Source organism: Trachypithecus francoisi, unplaced genomic scaffold, assembly GCF_009764315.1.
Source record: "Trachypithecus francoisi isolate TF-2019V2 unplaced genomic scaffold, Tfra_2.0 Lachesis_group6, whole genome shotgun sequence".
Classification (NCBI taxonomy): Eukaryota; Metazoa; Chordata; class Mammalia; order Primates; family Cercopithecidae; genus Trachypithecus; species Trachypithecus francoisi.
In genome coordinates, this window is record NW_022681471.1 from 21,037,086 (window position 1) to 21,051,771 (window position 14,686).

At 36.1% G+C, this 14,686-nt stretch overlaps 2 protein-coding genes across 3 annotated transcripts in view; one reads left to right on the forward strand and one right to left on the reverse strand.

The window, feature by feature from the left end:
* STK26 (serine/threonine kinase 26) overlaps nt 1-10,193 on the forward strand; it is a 52,632-nt gene extending 42,439 nt beyond the window's left edge. Inside the window, exons 5-12 of the mRNA XM_033200955.1 lie at nt 2,517-2,625; nt 2,718-2,875; nt 3,738-3,923; nt 5,330-5,478; nt 6,526-6,619; nt 7,069-7,131; nt 7,213-7,349; nt 8,389-10,193. Of these exons, the coding sequence (XP_033056846.1) occupies nt 2,517-2,625; nt 2,718-2,875; nt 3,738-3,923; nt 5,330-5,478; nt 6,526-6,619; nt 7,069-7,131; nt 7,213-7,349; nt 8,389-8,413 (921 nt within the window). The 3' untranslated portion in view covers nt 8,414-10,193. The remainder of the gene's footprint in view (nt 1-2,516; nt 2,626-2,717; nt 2,876-3,737; nt 3,924-5,329; nt 5,479-6,525; nt 6,620-7,068; nt 7,132-7,212; nt 7,350-8,388) is intronic.
* A 1,151-nt stretch (nt 10,194-11,344) lies between these two features.
* The window catches only part of FRMD7 (FERM domain containing 7), a 52,615-nt gene continuing 49,273 nt past the window's right edge, over nt 11,345-14,686 (reverse strand). For both annotated transcript variants that reach the window (XM_033200957.1, XM_033200956.1), the window contains exons 10-12: nt 14,555-14,623; nt 14,363-14,438; nt 11,345-13,318 (exon numbers count right to left, since the gene is read on the reverse strand). In XM_033200957.1, the coding sequence (XP_033056848.1) occupies nt 12,224-13,318; nt 14,363-14,438; nt 14,555-14,623 (1,240 nt within the window). In that variant the 3' untranslated portion in view covers nt 11,345-12,223. The remainder of the gene's footprint in view (nt 13,319-14,362; nt 14,439-14,554; nt 14,624-14,686) is intronic.

Below are 14,686 nucleotides of genomic sequence, written 5' to 3' on the forward strand. Positions count from 1 at the left end.
AACCCAGCGCGAACACTGACTGCCTGGCAAATATTGGGCAGCCCTTTAGCCTCTTTGTGTCTTAATTTCTTCACATGTTAAATGAAGAAATTGAATCAGTAATCTCTAATTTTGTGTTCTTAGCTCTAAAATTCAATAATATTGTGATTTAATTAGAAAACTCATTTAACTAGACTTTACAGGGAGAGCAGATAATGAGAAAATGTGCTATTCTCTTTCATGTATATTCCTGTACAAATAAATGCTATCATTTGGGGGAATCTAAGACAGGATTAGGTGTAGAGGAAGGCTCTGCTACTAAGAACAAGAGGAACTAAGAGGGATGTTTAGCGGAGAGTGTTTCTCACATTAAACTGGTGCCTGGTGCCTAACTAATGGAATAACATAAGATTACAACTTGTCATTTATGTCAACATTATACAGTGTCTACCTTGAGTCACTCCCATTCTTGAAAAACAATTTATTGTATGTGAGCAGACTTTGAGTATATTGCACATCATTTTATTGAGTTTATTATGCTCCACTTCTTTCCAAAAAGAATCGTGGTGGCTTGCAACAAAAACATATAGTAAGATGACTAGAATAAAACATGAGCCCCAAGAAAAAAGAAATAATATGCTAACCATAAGAGAGGGCATAACATAGCAGACTGCATTAGGGACTGGCTGGAAGTTAAAGAAGTGTGACGAAGATCCACGAGCTCACAAATGTACAGTCTTTGAAAGAGTCAAGGTCCCTCTCTTGCATATTCTCACTTGACAACAGAGGCAAATTATACAAGGCAAGTAGGCTGCCCTGGGACAGAGATGTTATCTGTTAGAGACATGGCAAGGTCTTCAGTTATTGAAGATAAGTTTAAATGGAGAAATGTGTCTCCTTGCCACAGAGTCTTTCTTCCCATCCTCCTCCAGCACCCAGTTAATTGAGACTTCACTTTTATTGAATTTTAACATGAACCTAAAATATAGCAGATAAGTTCATGAATCTTTAGGATCCCCTTTTTGTTGTTTTTACTTGAATATTTTTAAAAACTTCTGTATTAGCTAATATACTGGCTTATCTATGTTACTTTTAGATATCCTTCAGAATGATAGCTAGTAGGCCGTACATTAATCTTGCCCAATCACTTAAATAACCAAGGATATACCTCCTCTGGCCTTGCCAATGTCCTATGATCAGATGATACTAATTACTGATCTTAAGTACTGTGACGTTTGTCCTTCAGTTCTTTTGTAGTACCTCAGAAGTTCATTGCCAGCCATCAATAAAACAGTGTGCCATTTTCACCCTTTCTAGAAGACTTTAGAAACTACTTTAATCACTACTGTTTGAGTAGAAACTTTGGGGTGGAAGTTGATAGATTTGAAAGTAAATAGATAATGTTACCTAGGAAAGGGACCTATTGAATTACAGACATCCCTGGAGGATACTATATACCCAGACCACAGTTAATATTAGATGGTGAGACCAAAGTATGAGTTCTATTTTAAGCTGTTAAATTTCAACATGAAAGTGCCCTTTATTCAGCATAAATATGGCATTCATGAAAGATGAAATACACAAGGTGCCAAAGAGCTGTGGATCCCTCCCAGTGTGAGGCAGAGTGGGCAATGTTTGATTTTCACCACCTCTTCCCTCCTTCCAGAAGCAAACAGAACTCCACCTCGGCTCTGACTTTAGATTCCCACCCTTTCCTGTAATAATATTGTACAGTCCACTGTTTGTGCTTTATGAGGTACCAGAATTTTAAAATAACCATTTATTTTAAAGAGGGATTTTCAGATATTCCATTACAAGTTCTCCTGAAACCTAATCATTGCTTTCCTTGTATTCCAGTTGGAACTATTGGCTTTGGTACAGGGATGGGGAAATAAAGGGATATGTGTTACATTTATTCGAAAAACATTATCCCTCCATGATTTAATTTTTTTACAATCATAGTCTGAATAGTTTAATTATTATATTCTTGGCTAAATTTACAATTTCAGTCTCAAAAAGGCTATTCTTTACAATATTATTAAAATGCGTAAATACTAACTGATGTGATCAAATAGTTGCTGTGGAAATCTTATGGATTCTCTGACCTAAAAATCAGTTCCGTGTCAATATGTAGCAACTTTTTCACAGCAAATGCCAGAATTTAAGTAACTGATATCTCTTTTTTTCTGTCTAAAGGAAAGATAGTTCGTTCTGTCATTATGTAAGCATATTTGTTCCATCTTTGATGTAAATATTCAGGAACCTCAGAATCTGAAGCCTAGTATATAGGTGAAAGGGCTCATATTATCTTTCATTAAATTGAATCATTAAAAAACCTGTTCAGCCCTTTGATTGAACTCTTTTGCTTTCTTCCTTCACACTTTACATTTTTCCTCCCTTGTTTAGATATTGGTTTGATAGACAGAACAGCATCATGTGTTTAAGTGATTTCTTCATTTCAAAGACACCAATTTTGTATTTGATGTTTCCAAACTTTTACACATGTGTGTATGTGTGTGTGTGTTTTTCCCCTTAAGCTTCGAGCTGGTCCATTTGATGAGTTCCAGATTGCTACCATGCTAAAGGAAATTTTAAAAGGTCTGGACTATCTGCATTCAGAAAAGAAAATTCACCGAGACATAAAAGGTATACAAAAATCTAATATGAACCTGAGAAAAATAGAAGCATTCTGAGCAAGCTGAGTTTTCTTTTCTTTTCTTTTCTTTTTTTCCTCCTAGCTGCCAATGTCTTGCTGTCAGAACAAGGAGATGTTAAACTTGCTGACTTTGGAGTTGCTGGTCAGCTGACGGATACACAGATTAAAAGAAACACCTTTGTGGGAACTCCATTTTGGATGGCTCCTGAAGTTATTCAACAGTCAGCTTATGACTCAAAAGTAGAGTATTACCTGTTCAAACTGTTTTGGGTTTGTTAATAAATTGTATATGGCACACTATCCTAGTTAATACACTGCCTTATTTTTCCTTGTTTCACAAGTGTTTCTTAAGCTAGAGTTATGTCGTATTTTGCTGCTTAATCATAAATTCTCTCACAGCTAACTAATATTTGGACCCTATTCACTTCAATGGCTTTTCATCCCACATGGAATAAAATCCTAAGTCTTTTCTGTGGCATATAAAGCTCTACACAATCTGGCCATTATCTGCCTCTCCAGTCTTATCTCCTACCACTCTCTTCTAGATTATTCGTCCACAGTGGCCTCGTGGTTGTTCCTCAGACATAGCAAGTACACCCTGGCCTCGGGACCTTTGCACCTGCCCTTCCCTCTGTCTGAAAAAATCTTCCTCCCACAATCAGGTCTGCTTAAACATCACTTACACAGAGAAGTCTTCCCTGGCCATCTTATGTAGATTTGCAACACCCTTGCCCCCATCATTCATTATTCTCTTACTATGCTTTGTTATTTTCTTCACAGAAGTTAACACCATCTGGCACCATATTATTTATTTATTTATTTGTCTCTCTTATTAGAATGTAATCCCCTTAAGAGCAGGGATTTTTGTCTGGCGTATTCACCACTGAAATCCTCCATTCTGAGAAGGGTACCTGGCACAAAGTATGGAATTCATTATGTTTTAAATAAATGAATTATAGTAATAAAAATGTATTAACACCACATTTTCTTGAGAGACAAGTACTGTATGACCATTAGGTTCCACGGACTATTTTGTGGTAGTATATTGTAATGGAGTTTCAAGGTGATATACATATATATATATTTTTTCCTCTTATCTTAGGCTGACATTTGGTCATTGGGAATTACTGCTATTGAACTAGCCAAAGGAGAGCCACCTAACTCCGATATGCATCCAATGAGAGTTCTGTTTCTTATTCCCAAAAACAATCCGCCAACTCTTGTTGGAGACTTTACTAAGTCTTTTAAGGAGTTTATTGATGCTTGCCTGAACAAAGATCCATCATTTGTGAGTATATATTGCTATTATTACTATTTATTTTCTATTATTAGATCTACTTATAGCAAAGGCAGCTTTTCCTGCAGTAGGGAACACAGTGCATGTGAGAATTGTCTAAGATCCATCCAGGAACCTGGTTCTTCCTTCTGTACTGCTACTTCTATTGAGTTATTAACCAGATTCTTCATTCTTTTTCTCCTTACCCTTTGTTTTTTTCTTGGTCCCCAGCTTCCTCCTTATTCTATTCATTATTTCCTATTTCAGGGGAAATAAATTTGAGAAATAAAGTTAACTTTATATTATGTCATTATTAAAGTGCATGTATAAATACAATGATTTTTATTCAGCTGTTTTCATTTTTCATGAAAAGTTATGTTTGGGTTTAACTATTTTTTTTTTTTTTGAGTCAGAGTCTTGCTCTTTTGCCCAGGTTGGAGTGCAGTGGCGTGATTTCAGCTCACTACAACCTCCATCTCCCAGGTTCAAGCGATTCTCCTGCCTCAGCCTCCCAAGTAGCTGTGATTACAGGCACCTGCCACCATGCCTGGCTAAGTTTTGTATTTTTAGTAGAGATGGGGTTTCACAATGTTGGCCAGGCTGGTCTCGAGCTCCTGACCTCTAGCGATCCGCCCTCCTCAGCCTCCCAAAGTGCTGGATTACAGGCGTGAGCCACTGCACCTGGCCAGGTTTAACTATTTTTATTTAGTGTTTAGAAACTTCAACGTGAAGTTGTATACTTTTCCTAGGCTAGTGAGCTCCATTCATTTACTTGACAGATTCGATTAGTTGTTTCACTGTTGTTGAAATAAAGCTGCCTTGTGACTTTTCGAGACGAGAAATACACAAGAGCAGTCCAAACTTGATATAACTATTTTTAAGTTGATAAACATTCTGATATTAATAAAGTGAAGGCGGGACATTCTCCACAGCACCTAGTGTTTGCATTTAGATGCAATAGACATTGATGTCTGATGGAGAAGGGATTATATGTGTAGATAATAACAAAATTACAGCCTTGCAAGTTTTCATCAGTTTTTTTCAAATTTACAGTAAATGTGATTAAAGTATTTTAGAATACTACTTTGAAATGTTTTTAAATGTTTACTTTCTAATACTGTCATGTGTCTCTCTGCTTTTGAGAAGGCCCTGCCTGCCAGTTTGCTGGTGGGTAAGCCACCTGCTACCCATTGGGCTTTAACAAATTCGGACACCAAAGTAGTAGATTCAATGCGGTTGCCTTGAGCCACTTCAATAATAGAATTAGCTATTTTCCTACAGCATTTTAGTTGTTCTTATATCTACAGACATACCTTTATACCTTTCAGCTTAATAATTCAGATGATTTTTTTAACCATTCCTTGTAATCATAAGAGTTCAACAATTGTAATATGCAGCCTTGATCTTTTTATCCTTAGCGTCCCACAGCAAAAGAACTTCTGAAACACAAATTCATTGTAAAAAATTCAAAGAAGACTTCTTATCTGACTGAACTGATAGATCGTTTTAAGAGATGGAAGGCAGAAGGACACAGTGATGATGAATCTGATTCTGAGGGCTCTGATTCGTATGTACAAATTATTTAATTTTTATGTAGGTAGCCTATTTAAATATTGTATATCTTTTAGCTGTGATCCAGTGTGCTTGTTCTAGCATAAACTATAAACCATATTTTGAAATTTCACCTTAGAAACTGTAAAAGTCTTTTTCAATCACAGTCTGGAATACAATGAAGTTGGAAACATGTTTTTCTTGGAAGTGAATAACTCTAGTTTTAAATGGTCTTGGTCTAACCCCTAGTGGATACTTGAGTATATTACAAAAATTTGGAGCAAGAGTCAATTAAAAGTGTTATATTAGTTTGCCCAAAGTAATAAGGAGCTGTGTTTTCTCATACTTTGATGGCAACCTGCAAAATCCCTCTAAAGAACTGACCTCCAAGCCTTTCCCACCTCTTGGCCATGTACCAAATCAAGATCAGACTGATACATTTGAATATTCATTTATGTGTAATTTTTATTTCTTGAAAAAGTTGTAGTGTTTTATAACAGCAGCGTTTACATTAAAAATTCAGCCTCTAAGTCCGTCAATTAATTTAGACTAGGAAAGTCTGTATGCTATGCCAGAATTTAGTCCTCTACCAGCTGAACTGGCAAAAAGGCAACACCAAATTTATTTAGATACTACCCTGAGATTCTTCCATTTATGAGAAATTGCTCAATGTTGAAAAGGGATAAAAAATATCAGAATAATTTGTGCCCTATTCTGATGGGTGTTAGCCTTAGCTTCCCATAAGAGTCACTCATGGAACCTTGAAGCAATCACAAGCCACACCACTGGAGATCCTGATTCAATAGGTGGGGAGCAGTGAGGGACAGGTATTTACATTTGGTAGGAGGTCTCAATGAAGCACACATCGAGCTGAGAACCACTCCACTACCAGTCTGTAGTAAAATGTAGTATTCACCTGAAGCTGAGATCAGATCTTTTTTGTACCAGGAGTTTTTAAACATTGGGACAATTATTCCTTTAGATTCTACATGCATTGATTTGGTATTTTTGCCAAGCTGAATCATTTGGTCACTTATAGAGGTATCTTTGGCAATCTCTTTAGGGAATCTACCAGCAGGGAAAACAATACTCATCCTGAATGGAGCTTTACCACCGTACGAAAGAAGCCTGATCCAAAGAAAGTACAGAATGGGGCAGTACGTATATGGAGACAATTACTTACTCTTCATACAGTTTTTCAAACTATGTAGTGAGATTATAATGGCCCAAAATTGTTAGGATTGAATACCCCAAATGCCTGTCTGCCTCACTGTGTTGTAGTATGCTTCATTTGTCATTAGTTTTGAGCTAATTAAAAAGTTAATAGAAGTTATTTAAGTGGCCATATTGGTATTTTTTAAGTGCATTTCACCTAGAGATACATAAGCCCAGGTAATCATAGGTATCTATTGTAATCCCAGAAGTTAGAGGACTTCTGGATGGTGAATGGGAATGAATGATGGGAAGAAAGCTTAGAGACTTGCCTTGCATACAATATGTTTTGTTTTCAGTGGGGGATTCAAATTAGTTCGTATTTGTTAAAGAATAAGAAAATCATAACAATTATTTTAATTTCATGTGTATAATCTGTATCATTTGTTCAAAGGAGCAAGATCTTGTGCAAACCCTGAGCTGTTTGTCTATGATAATCACACCTGCATTTGCTGAAGTAAGTACAGATTAATTGGCCTTGGATATCTGTTTGAAGTAGTATAATATTTTAAATGTTTTAATTATTACTCTTTCTCAGCTTAAACAGCAGGACGAGAATAACGCTAGCAGGAATCAGGCGATTGAAGAACTCGAGAAAAGTATTGCTGTGGCTGAAGCCGCCTGTCCCGGCATCACAGATAAAATGGTGAAGAAGCTAATTGAAAAATTTCAAAAGTAAGTTGGAAATGTCATTTTAAAAATTATTTTGCATTTTCTGTTGTATGTTAATTTATGATGCAGTGTAATTTCTTTGATTCAACCATTCCAATTATTCCTAACAAAGTCACCTTTTAATACATAGTTGTATACTTAAAAATAGTTTTTGTTTGTTGTGTATCTTAAACATTAGCTCTTGGAATGATTATCTTTAGGCATGACAAGGTAGTTTTCCACTGCATGAAATGGCCTGTTTTTCTTTCTCCACTAGTAGGAGTATGGACAAAAGGTCACTGAGCATATTCTCATTTGAGCTCTTATTAATATCATGGGGAATGCTTTCTTTCTTGCCACTACCCTCAGAATTTAACAAAACACCACTAGTTGCATAATTTCCAGTGCTAAAGTTCCTACATTTGACCTCCATATGAAAAGTTAAGGAAAAGGTAGAGGGACTCAATCCAGACTGAAAAAGGGCTCTTATGTTCAACTTCAGTTTCTATGTTGTCTCTTGAAATATTCATTTGATTTTGTTCACATTCAAAAAAGTTCTTACGTTTAATTTTTTAAAAAATTTTCAACAAGACTTTTGTATGCATGTACACACATATACACTCCTTAGCTCAAGCAAGCTATAAGGTGATACTAATTTTAGCCTTGACCTTGTTATATCTCTTCTCAGTGCATCTTTATATTTCTTTGTTTGTGATGCCACTGGGATCGAGTTGGAACAAACTCTGTGACCTGTGAAATCACACACTCTCAAAGATCTTTGTATCTGATAAGGCTCACTTGTACTCGTAAACCTAACCCCCCTTAAAATCCCTTATATTTTAATGAAGACCTCCCATTTGAAAACAAATCAATTGGAAGTTGTGAAATCAGATACAGAAGGGATTTTTGAACTTGTTTATATTTTAACATCTACATGATGAGATTCCATAAAAACTATGTATCCCTTTTGTGGAATCAGTTTCTTCATTGCAGAGTTCATACAAAAGAGAAATATAAATATGCATAGTTGTATATTTGTTTACATTTTAAAAAAATTTTATAGGTGTTCAGCAGACGAATCCCCCTAAGAAAATTATTATTGGCTTCTGTTTCATATGGACCCAGAGAGCCCCACCAAAGCTACTTCAAGCTTAACAATGCTTAACCCATGAGCTCCGTGTGCCTTTTGGATCTTTGCAACACTGAAGATTTGGAAGAAGCTATTAAACTATTTTGTGATGGTGTTTATCATTTTATATTTTGAAAGGATTATTTTGTAAGGAGTAACTTTTAATACTATAGTTTCACCTGTATTCTAGTAAATGTTGAGACACCGTTTTGCTTTTAAGTATCCCTATTTCTTAAGTTACTAGGATGAATACCTTTCACGTCTTGATCTTTAGTTGGCTACAGTCATGAAACATACAGGTCTTTCAAAGTCATTCTCAGTATTCAGCTTTTGTAAATTATCAAGCTTCAAAAAGCGTTTTTTGTTTTTTTTTTTTAACACACATATTCTAAAAATGACTATTGGTGGGGAGGTGTAAATAAGTCATACCTTCTTAAAACAGAAAATTTTAGTAAAGTCTTTTAAATGAAACCTGTAAAAGTATTGATTCTTCTACCAAGTTGGTATGATATTCCAGGCAGCTCAATGATTATCACATTTGAGACCCTGTGTTTGAAGCATTTACAGGCAATGTACAGCAACAGAGGTACCTCTTGGTGTATAGTATTTACATTCCCTTTTAGGTAGAAGAGGCAATTTTACCCTTATTTAACATGGTTAGAAATTTAAAGCAAGATCATTTACCCAAGGATAGGTGTTTGGTAATGTTGGAGGAGTTAGTCTGGCTTCATGTTTTATATCTTCAACTAAAACCCCATACTATCTGCTTGGATTTGGAGAGCCAAAAAAAAAAAAAAAAAAAAAAACTGATTGTCATGTGATTAAATACCTGATCCATAGGTATGAATATAACTTACACCAGCATATTTTTGCCATCGTAATGAATTGTCCTATAAACTATTTATATATTTTTGTTCTTCATAATTGTCACTAATAAGCATCAGTTTGTTGTTTCTAAAAGGATATTTAAGTGAGCATTTTCTAGTTCATATGAAATAACCATAGTACACGATGATTTCTGTCCACTCAAAGGTAAGTTAGATTTCACAGTTAATTTTCACTTATATTTATGGTACTATTATGTGGGTGATGCCTTTTTAAGCCCAGTATTATGCCTGCCTAAGTTCTGAACTGTGGCTATATTTCAGTAGTTGTAGAATTATTGATATTTAGTTTTGATAGTTAATGTTTGTTTGGATCTGCACAATTTGGTTTTTGCACAAAAGTCTTTTTTTAAAAAATCTGAGTAATTGCCAAGTATTAGACGAAAGATATTCTTCCTGTAAGGAATACAGTTTTTAGTCAAAGTGGCCATTACATCCTCTTTTTACTTTACCTGGTATAGATACTTGAGAAGATTGTTGTGGTGTTGTATGCCAAGAAAATTCTTTTTATTGGTGCCTATATTGTAACACTTATTTTTAATGCATTGTATTTTGAAGTAATGGTTCAGTTAAATTTTTCACCCGCTGTGTAACTGAAACACAATTACAGTTTATAATCTGTAGAAGTCTGGAGATAATTTTGCAACTCATGTTATGGGTGAAATGAATATTTTTGTAAAAGTAAAAGCAACAAATTTATAAATTGATTATTTGAAACTTTACAACACAGTTGCATCCCAAATACAAATTGTATTGCTTATTCATTATAGCTATTCGTCCTGTAAACTGTTTCTAGGTGAAGCATACTCCAGTGTTTTGAGGGTTTTGAAAATAAATATTTAAATTTCACAGTCATCAATGTTTGTTTTCCTTGAGATGGGGGTGTGGTATGGGACTTCAGTGTTTCAAATTATTTCTCCTTTGTCCTTTATTGTTCAAACACTAAAATCAAAGTTCCTGTTGGAAACCAGAAGATACTCTTCACATTTCATTAAGCATTAATTATAGCTACAGTGAACATCTGTCCTGATTTCTAAGCCTCCTGTCTTGACCAAATTATTAATAACGTCCCCTTTCACTTGAAAGTGTCCTGGGTTGAACAATAAATTATATGGTCACCCTGATTATTATATTATTAAGAGATCACATACAGATATAAACTTAGTGAAGATTTTTAGAAATTGATATGAGCAATAGCATTAACATAAAGGAGTTTAAGTTTTTCCTAGAGAAGAGGTTGAGGGTGAACTTAACATAGCATTAAGGATCTATGGTATTAATATGTATTAATATATTCATATATTAATTATATAATATTCTAATAGTATACTATGTTATATTATTAAGCCCAGGTGATTGGGTTGCAATATATTCTTATTATTAGATAGCTACTCTTGACTTGTGAGTTACCAACCTGCTGACCTGTACAAGGAATATAGGGCACATCCATGTAAGTTAGCTGCTTTGCTGGACTCACTTTGCTTGTGAGTTACTAAATATGAGTCCAGGAGCAGACAAGAAAGTGCTAGGATGGAGGAAAGGAGTGGGATGAGGTATATTAAAAGGGATTTTTCTGATGTAAAGACTAGGAAAGTAAGGAAACTATTCCATTAGTTTTTTTCTCCTTTAAGTTGTATATAAAAATAACTTGCCTATAGAATTGCCTCCTTTTTTTGAAGTTAGTAGTAATATTATCTTGTAAATATGTTGGACTTTAAAATCAAACAAAATAAACTTCTCAAATAGGATGCTATACCTTCTAGGAGGACCGTTAGAGAAATTCTGAATGGGTCAAAAATGGAATTGTGGTTAATTAACTCACCCTGGTATTAGTACTATCCTTTTTTGTTTCAGCTACCCTTCAATTCTACTACTTTTTCTCTCCTTGGCCATACATTTTCACTTGCCTCCCTCCTTTTTCTTGTTGTGTAACTGTCCCTTTCCTTAGTAAAATAGGCCAGAACCAATCACTTCTGAAATTGATTAAAACAAAAGGAAGAACATAATTATAATTTATTTTTTAATTACCTGGATTTTCCATCACACTTTATTACAATAACATTCATTTCCTGGCCTGCATACATGCAAGAAGCTATGACAAAAATAAATTCTGGCAGGAAATATTAGATAAACAAACTGACCTGTTAATGTTTCTCTTTTACTAGATATAGTAGATCATTTAGAATATAGAAGTTATAAGTAAAACAACAGGATATTTTTATCAGGTTTATGTCTGGCTGTAGAAATTGATTTAATTCATAAATTTCCTAGGTTTAGAATTCTGCCAAGTCCTAGATTAATTCTAAACCTGTATTCTCTTGAGAGGATCTATGCCACCACCTTGTTCCTGAGGCTGTAGGAGGGCCATGCTCCCCTTATATATGTTATAAAAATGGAAGTCTTTAACATATTACAAGACCATTTCTACTGGGCCGCACACAAATAGTAAAGACTGAAATATTCGTTCAGTGTTTTTTAAGAGCACAAAGATCAACACATTCACAATCTACTAAATCACTAAATGCCATTAGAAGCCAATTCCAAATGCCAACCCATACTGTCACCATTCTTCAGCATTGAAGAGCCTGACCTTCACTCACAATGTCTCTGTGTGGAAGTATGCAGTGGAGATGACAAATACCCACCTCACCTTGCCACAGTGCTGGGGAGGAGAGGGCATGTTCTAGAGTCCCTTCAGAGGTACTGGAAGAGTGAAACTCAAGGAATGAGGCAACAGCTGGATCTTTCATAAGGTAGGTGTCAAAAATGAGATTTTCTTAAGACCAATGAATATATAGTAACCAAGAAAATGGTTTCTACAAGTTTCATTATTTTCTGCCTAAGTCGGTAACATGGAACTGGCAAATGTCCATAGGTTCACACTTCTAAGCTAAAAAGTAATTACATGGTTTTAGTGAAGTCCTGTCTTCAGCAGTTGGTGTGTTGAAAGAAGCATCTTCATCTTCTTCATCTAACTGTAGACTACCAGAAGACAAGCGGATTCTGGCCATGGGTGACCTTATTTCTTTGCCATACAAAGCATAGTAGTCTGGTTTAAGAATCTCTGATTCAGAATCACTGGATTCACTAGCTACATACCTTTCTGCTGTACTTTGATCCATTAGAACTGCTGGCAACTCCTGCTCTGCAAACATATATGTAAACAGGTCTGCTTTACGACTGAGAGCAGGACAAGGCCCTAAAGGTCTAAATTCTGACCCAAAAGGAAAATGAATAGTTTTCATGTCTGATTGGCTCTGGGACCTTTTAGGGGTTTGCTCTTGAATGTTAGATACAAATGCATCTTCCAAATTTGGGTCTTCCTCTTCTAGACCTACATTGATGTTGCTCCTAACACTAGTCCTGGCTATAGCTTCTTGGAGTCCTTGCAGGTCTTGCTGAAAGCTGTTCATTCTGATATTCCTTGGGCTTCTTTTGGCTGGCGTCATTGCAGTGGGCTCTATATAGCTATCTGGCCTTGTCCTTTCCTCTGCTCTGATTGGGGACCGTCTGGGCACCTGGAGTGGCTTGTCCACATAAAAAAAGACCTGGGGAGGCATAATACCAACCTGCTGACCTGTACAAGGAATATAGGGCACATCCATGTAAGTTAGCTGCTTTGCTGGACTCACTTTGCTTGTGAGGCCAGAAGATGTGCTCATGTGATTACCAGCAAACTTACAGCTCGTTTGGAAGGAGCTTAGAGAACTCCTCTCCGAAAAAAAGTCTCTGGGATCAGGGTTAGGATCAGGCTCAGTGTTAAAGACAGGGTCTGTATAAATAAAAGGGAAAGAGGAACTGCTTTGGGACTGATGTAGCAATGTGGAATCCGCCTCTGGTTTGGAATGCTCCAGTTCAGTTGCAAATGTCACCTCCACTGCAGAGTTCCTCCTCCTACTGTCCAGCACCGGCTCAGATGCGTGCACTCCATTCACATTTTGGTAGTAGCTACTACCGTATGCTAGTCTCAAATCTTCCACCTTGAGACAAATGACACATTGGTGAAAGAAGGAAAAGGCCATTTGGTTAGGGCTGGGGGAGGGATCTAAATTAGCCTCAAAGTTTGAAAGGTAATTTTCATAAAGTCATTTAACAAGATCCATGTTCTATTCTAGGGTAGATAAATATATAAAGAAAGGGTAATAACTTGTACCACATCCCAGTGCATGTGTTAAAAAGTACATGTGACACTATTCCTTCTCAGTGCCATCCTACTTCCAGACTCTGAGTGTATACACTACAAGCAGTTTGGTTTAATAGCTATATTAGTGAACCAGGAGTCCTGCCTTTTAGTCCTGGCTCTGTCTCTGATTTGCTGTGTCACCTTAGACAAGTCTCCTAACCTTGTTGCTCCAGCCTCCTCCCTATTTTCTGTAAAATGGTGGGAGGAGGGCTATGAATGGTAGGAGAGGTTCATATACTAAATGGCTCCTTTCATCATTATGCTTCTGATGTCTTTTGGATAAAAACTGCCAGTGACTTGAAGGCTTGAGGGTTTATGAGACCTATAATTATTTTTTAGGGAAAGTAAAATATAATAATTCACAATTTTCATACTAAAAATGTCAAAGGAAGTCATCGTCTCACAGTTCCAGGGGAACAACACTTTGTCCTTAAGTTACAAAACTACACAGGAAAAGTACTCTAAAACTTTAACCCAAGACCTTATACCTTTCTCTACACCTTAAGATTTTCATAGGCAAAAAGATGGAGCTTTCAGTTTTGAAAATTCAAAGCCATAGAATTCATTTGGATCTGCATTTTGCAAGATGTTAGCAACACAGGTTGCAATTTGAAGATGTGCCAGAACCCTCAGTCTATAAGGTACACACCAGTGGTAGTTTACTAAATGGTCTTCTATTGGCAGGAAAGACTGAGCTGACAGACCTCCCCAGGAAGCTAACCTACTCAAACAGAGTAACCCTTTTACACACTGGGATTCTGACAGAATCAATCCGTGGAAGCATTTGAAATTTGCACAAATTACATTTATCTAAAGAAGTAGAAAATTTCAGAAACCTTACTTGTTTTGACACATCAGAGAGGAGGTCTGGTGAGGACCTGCACTGTCGTTGATGGTACTGAGTTGGGTAATGTTTCCTGAAATCCCCAAGCAGAGAAGTCATTGAAATAACCTTCATGTGAATACCAGGATACATAGAAATCTCCAAATTCAACATAAAATCAACACGAGCAAGAGAAACAAAATGATGTACCTTTCAAATGGCAAGCTCTTCAGCCTCCCTTTTCTCCCATATTCCAAAAGTTGCCTTTGGGTTCTTCCACTATCATAAGGAACAATAAAAATCCTTAGTTCTAGCCATAAACCAATAGGGTACCAAAACTTG